Source organism: Camellia sinensis, chromosome 2 (assembly GCF_055761805.1).
Source record: "Camellia sinensis isolate YWXY chromosome 2, ASM5576180v1, whole genome shotgun sequence".
Classification (NCBI taxonomy): domain Eukaryota; kingdom Viridiplantae; phylum Streptophyta; class Magnoliopsida; order Ericales; family Theaceae; genus Camellia; species Camellia sinensis.
In genome coordinates this window covers 35,435,444-35,441,609 of record NC_138962.1, presented here as the reverse complement: position 1 = coordinate 35,441,609, position 6,166 = coordinate 35,435,444, and the positions used below count along the sequence as shown (strand labels likewise).

The 6,166-nt window shown below is 37.0% G+C and overlaps 1 protein-coding gene across 1 annotated transcript; it reads right to left on the bottom strand.

The window, feature by feature from the left end:
- Positions 1–335: 335 nt before the first annotated feature.
- LOC114316023 (uncharacterized) lies at positions 336–4,333 on the bottom strand. The gene is made up of 4 exons (XM_082914077.1): positions 3,405–4,333; positions 1,829–2,176; positions 1,104–1,732; positions 336–892 (listed from the first exon to the last, which is right to left on the bottom strand). Exons 1-3 carry the CDS (start codon positions 3,846–3,848, stop codon positions 1,109–1,111), a joined length of 1,416 nt encoding a protein of 471 aa, XP_082770203.1. The 5' UTR covers positions 3,849–4,333; the 3' UTR covers positions 336–892; positions 1,104–1,108.
- Positions 4,334–6,166: the final 1,833 nt, after the last annotated feature.

Genomic DNA, 6,166 nt, shown 5'->3' with positions numbered 1-6,166 from the left:
TGAAACAAAAAATTTCATGTCAGATCAGGTTCCAATCTAATGGGATCTCACTCTTTACTTCCAAATTTTCTCCCTACTGCACGAACAAACCACACTAGTTTAATTAGATCTCTCTTTCTCCCTTGTCCTAAATTCTCCTACCATTCTCAGCTGATGAAAAGAGAACATCAATGGAGAAAGGGTAAACAAAGCCACAGTAAAAAAAAGTTCCAACATTCAACACAGATGGGCACTGTACAATTCAACAACTCCCAAAAAAGACCGTGAAAAATAGAGAACTAGAATTCCATATATTGTCAGTAATTCAGCAGATCATAAAGAAGAAATATACTATCTTATCATCAAAGAACTTTGCATTCAAGAGGATATTGAAATGTACAATTCACAAAGATCCAAATGAAAAGAGATGAAGAAAGATGTTTATCTCACTCTCTTTGCATTCATAAGCATTCAATATCTGATACAGTTTTCTGTTTACATCATCTCTTCCAAGCCTTACTGCACCGACACACGACAGTCTGACAAGATAAAACCAGAAACCCACATAGGACAGACTTCACTCCGGCAGGTGAAATACCTTTGCCCCAACCTGAAACAACTATCAACAGCTACCACACAAACCCACACCAACACTGACACTAACACACTCAAAAACACCTTAAGAATTTTTTAAAGAAAAAGTAAGACCTTAGGGTCAATCCATGTAGCAGAGTTCTTCTTGCCACTGCTGTATACATTTAGGCGAGAGAGTTAGTAAAATCACACAAGGCTAGTGGTTCTACTATATCAAAGCATCACCACCTTCCTCCATGAATGGAAGGTGAAGTAAAAATAAATCTCCATTGCTCCATCCGTCAGTGGGAAAACCGAGCTCCAACACCATAGTTGGATTCTGCATTGAGAGTATAAAGATTCATTTAGGCCCGGGTAGAGCCTGTGAATAATTTTGCTCTATTCACTGACTAATAGAGGCATGACCTAACTTAGAAAACTCATCAATGACTCAATTCCTACATTGTAATTTGATGTGTCAGTCAATTAAAAACTACCGCCATATAAACAATTGTCCTATTTAATTTTTTTTTTTTCTTCTTCTTCCTAACCTTTGTTAGACTTCCATTTTCCAAACCACATTGTCAATGGTGCTGTCGTGTGCTTTCTCCAGTGCTGCAACTTTAGCCCGATGGGCTGCAAGGGCAATCGCACTCTTTCCCCTTTCGTCTTGAGGGAGTTCACAGGTTTCACTAAGGGAACCAGATCTCAAGTCGGCTGGGGGGATGAAACAGTCTATTGACAAACCCGGAACATTGAACGCGACCTCTTCAATAGTCCAAGCTTCTTCCATCCGTGTTTTAGTATGGCTCATTGCCATCTCGCCAAACCTGAAAAGGGTCACCACAGAACGCCCAGAGTGTGCAATCATGATCCCTTCAACAGGCCTGTAATCATCAAGGAACGAATTGATTGTGGTTTCCCAGTAAACTACATCACCACCATTAGATTGGATCCGGGTCAGATGAGAATCCTCCATGTGAACAAGAAGGCCAGTCTTCTGGCTAAAGTAGCCAAACAAGACGTGCCTTATGATCTCTGCTGGGCCTTCACTCCTGGCCTTCAAGGTCTGAGGATCAGCACAAAGCTTGAGGATGAAGCAATCCTCGCCATTAATCCTTTTCTCTCCAATACATCTTGCATCGGCAAACATACTGGCAGTGGTTCTGGGGTCAAGACCCTGTAAAGAACATAGCTCAAATCTATAAATACTCAAACTACCCACACAAAAAAAAAAAGCATTAAAGCAGGCACATGGGCAGGAACAAAATTTCACCTGAAGGGCACGCCGTAAAGGTCTAACAGGCCCTTTAGCAGTATGGGCACCAAGCCATGGGGTGTGTCTCCAGACGAGCTTACCATTGCAGCCTGCATGAACCTTGCTTCCCCCCACTGCAAGCTCAACATACCACATGTCTGGATTCATCTGCCAGAGGACAAATCCACCCGACTCAGCATCTTTTGCTGCAATTCGATTTTTCGTTACCCTTGTGGCAGTTTCAAACTCTGAAGCTATCATCTTCACCTTTCCCATAGCATATGCATTCCGAATGGAGTTCTGCAACCTTTGCCCTCCTGATGCAGCAGTATATTGCTGTAATATGTACTGAGCAGAAGAAGATTCCTGCAACAATACCGTACCCGAACAGACTAAGTTTTATATTTTCACCGAAGTGATAAGAAAGAGAAGAACCGAATAAAGAAAACAGAAGCTTAAAATCTCGGGCTGCCGAAAGATAGATCGGATTGGAATTGGAAACAGCCACTTTGTCAAACAATCAATAGGCCTAATACACCCCGCCAGTGGGCCGGATACCCGAGAGTTTTCGCTCCCTAAACTATAGTTCAAATTTTGAACCCCATAAAACCACAGCCTGTGTTGTGCTTGATTGATGAACGGAGGAGTTGTAGCAGAACAAAAACAAGTAAAGCATGGAATCCCAACATAGGGGGCAAAAACTCTAAAAACTAAACTAAACTAAGGGTGGGAGATTTTCTCACATTTGTGCCGATCTACCAATTAACATTGTCGATAAAAATAATAATAATAAAATAAGTTAGAGATGTACTAATCTAACAATTAATATTATTGACAAAAATAATAATAATAATAAAATAAGCTAGAGATGTGCTTTTATATTTTAGAACCCAAAATAACAGGGAATGTTAAACAGAGGATTATAGTTGATTTACAGAAAAAAATTTATTAAATTAGAAAAAAAAAAAAAAAGAGAGAAAAGTAAATGATTCCACGGATCTGTTTATTGAAGTTGTTTAAATAAACAAGTACGATGTGAGAAAATGCCAAAATAACGCTTATGCCCAGTGACCCAGTCAATTTTGAGCAAAAATAAACATCATAAAGAAACTCAAAATAAAATGTCAAAAATCATATGACGTAATCTGAAAAATAAATAATGTCATAATACGGAGATAATGAATGAAATGGAATAGCAAAACTTATATAGGCTTCGTTTGGGAAGCCATGGTTGGGGCTTTTTTGGCTATTTTAGCCACAAAAAACAAAATAGGCTATTTTAGCCATAACAAACAAAACATCACATCCAACCCATAATCATTACATTCTTCTCTCACAAAAAAACTCAAAAAAGCCAAAAAGTCAAAAAGCCCTTCCCAAACCAAGCTTTTAAGCCCAGGTTAAAATAGTCAAAAAAACCAAAAAGCCAAAAAACCAACCCACTTCCCAAACGGAGGCATAATTTCCTTGAAACTATTATGGTCAAAAAAATCAAATAACGCCACAAATTTGGCAAAAACAGAGAAACAATTCCCAAAATAACGAAACCCCGAAAACACATGTGAGAGAGAGAGAGAGAGAGAGAGAGACTTACAATGGGAGTATCCTTGATGCTGAGGTGAGGCAAAGGATCATTGGTGCTAACGTGCACAGGGGCGAGTGGAGCGCCCATAACACCGAGCAACAATCTCAGATCAGACCGCTTATATGCATTCGAAGAAGCCACTGATGGAGTCCTCGAGAGATGTCCCTTCATCCACTGCCCCAACCCGCCCCGCTTCGAATCCCCGACTTCGCCTCCGTCAGGATCCGGACCCTCCATCAACGGCGTCAGTGTCTCTCCGACGATCCTCATGCTTCCGGATCTCACTGACAACGGCTCAGGATTCACCACGTGGTTCTGTTGCTTCCTCCGTCGGAGTAGACCCGACATCGGCGACCCGCTCCGAGCCGGGCTCTTCGCACGTGACCTCGCAGGAGATAGCCCTCGCACCACCTCTTCTTTCAAAGCTGAAAAGAATCCCTGTTTCTTCTCCATTTTTGAAGCCCTAGCTCGGCTCCAAAAGTGAGATTCACAAAAACCAAACCAAACCAAACACTTGTTTCTGTTTCTCTCTCTATATATAGGCGTTTCTAGAGAGAGAAGACGATGAAGACAAATGCGACTGAACTCTACTCATAGATGAATCATCTCACACTCGTATAAACTCCGAACAACGAGAAATGGAGGTAGGAGATGAGCCGAAACTGAAAATTCGGTAGTTTCTTAGGGAGAGAAATGAGCAGAGAGAGGTTGCCGCTGTTTGGTTGGAGAGAAAGTTGGATTTCTAGAGAGAGAATACTCAGTGGAGAGCAACAGTGAGAAACTGGAACGAGAATCACGATTTCAAGGGAGTGGTGATTTTAGAGAGAGAAAGCGAGAGGGCAGAGAGAGAGAGTCCAGGGGAGAAAAGAGTGTGATTTGAGGAGAGTGTGTGAAACGTGAACGGACTTTGAGTGAGTGAGAGAGAGAGAGAGAGAGAGAGAGAGGGAGAGAGAGAGTGTGTGCGCGCCAGTGTGAATATTGTGGCCTAGTCGTTAGTGGAGAGACTGAGAGTGCGGCAGTGTTACATCTCACGCGCACGTATGGAGCGTGAACTGTGCGCTCGAGATACAAAGCGTTAGAAAAAAGAAAAAAGGAAATTACAAATCAATAGTAATAAAAGAAAAAAAAAATTAATTGAGAAGATTTTTTTTTTTTAAATATAAGACTGCAAAATAACCTATGGAGTTGTTTAGAAAGTTGGTGAATAGTTAATTTTTTGATTTTTTAAAGTTTATTTTATTTTTTTTGAATAAAAAATATGAGAAGTAATGTGACTCAAAATAAATAAAAAAATTAAAAATTAACTCTTTTTTTTTCGCTTTCCAAAAGACCCCTATAACATGAGAAATTATTTCGAAGTCTTGAACCTCTTTTATCTCACGCTATTTAGTTTAGAATTTTTAAAATTTTTAATTCATTTTTTATATTATTAGTAATTTTTTTAATATTTTAATCATTTTTTTTAATTTTTAGATATATTTAATTTTGATATATGAATTTTGTATTTTTTTTTAAAAAAAATTCATTGATACAACAAAATACAAAAATATATTAAAATTTCCTATTCTTTTTGTATTTTTTGTATTTGGTAAATTTTTTTCACAAATATTATAATTTTTAGGTATATCTAAAAAATAACAAAAAATTGCATAAAATATTTTTTAAAAACAAAAAAAATGAAAAATAAATCTCAATTTTATGAAAATTGAGTTAGACCAAACAAAGTTCCAAATTTATAATTGCAAATTATTAATTTTGAGAAAGTCACTCCAAACTACCCCTCTTATCAAATCTACGGTTTTAATGAAATATAAATGAAATTAGATACTTTCTTTATAAATATAACTCTTGCTGTAAGTTAAAAGGATCACAGGTAAAAGTTTAATTGTGTCTAATCCCGAACACATCTAACACTTGTAACCATGCTGCTTGTCATTTACACTAAAATTTGGTGTATAGGGTTGCAAGGAGAAAGGAATGAAATGCAAGGTGAGAGGGTAATTTACACTAAACTATTGGACCGGACTAGCACTATGTTTGAATTGAATGATTTAGAGAAAAAAAAAAAAAGAAATGGAGAAATTTGTATTTTTTTACTTATTTGGATAACTTAAGTGAAGAGAATCATTTTTAATCTTTCTAAAAGTGGAGAGATTGGGAGTGAAAAGAAATTAACAGATTTTTATATTTTTATAATACCAATTTTGTCCATGTAAAAATAAAAAAAAATAAAATAATTGACAAAATATAAAAATATTATTTTGGTAATATAACATAAAACAGTTTCTTTTATTTTCTTTTATGAAATCTAACCAAACAAAAAAGAGAGAAATCAAAATCATATCATTTCTTTTAAATCTTATTTATTTAAATAAGAATGAGAGAAATCACAATCATTTCTTTTATTTTTTTTTCTCTTATAACTTAAGTAATCATTTATGTTCTTTTCTCTCCTAAGTTCCCAAACATAGTGTAAATCAATACGGCCCTTTGAGTTGGACCTTAACATGGCCCTTTGAGTTGGACTTTGCTAAATCAGTATGGATCTTTGTTTTGGACCTTGCTATATTAGTATGGTCCTTGGCCTTGGGTCGGCCTGTAAACTTACTGACTTGAAGGTTAGGATTGAGTTATGAATGTTCGACTGGACAAACAGTATGTGAATATACTGGGCAAATGAAATGAGCATGTCGGCCATGCGAAATGACCCTATTTAAGTCATTTGACTAGAGTGAAGAACTTAACGAAAAGATAAACCAGACAAACTTAGC

Bases quoted from the DNA above. Each gene is read 5' to 3' on its own strand.
- LOC114316023 (XM_082914077.1), bottom strand. From the start codon at position 3,848: ATGGAGAAGAAACAGGGATTCTTTTCAGCTTTGAAAGAAGAGGTGGTG. The intron at 2,177-3,404 runs GTAAGTCTCTCT...GTATTGTTGCAG, and splicing joins GCATCAAGGATACTCCCATT to GAATCTTCTTCTGCTCAGTA. The intron at 1,733-1,828 runs GTGAAATTTTGT...TGTTCTTTACAG, and splicing joins CTTTACGGCGTGCCCTTCAG to GGTCTTGACCCCAGAACCAC.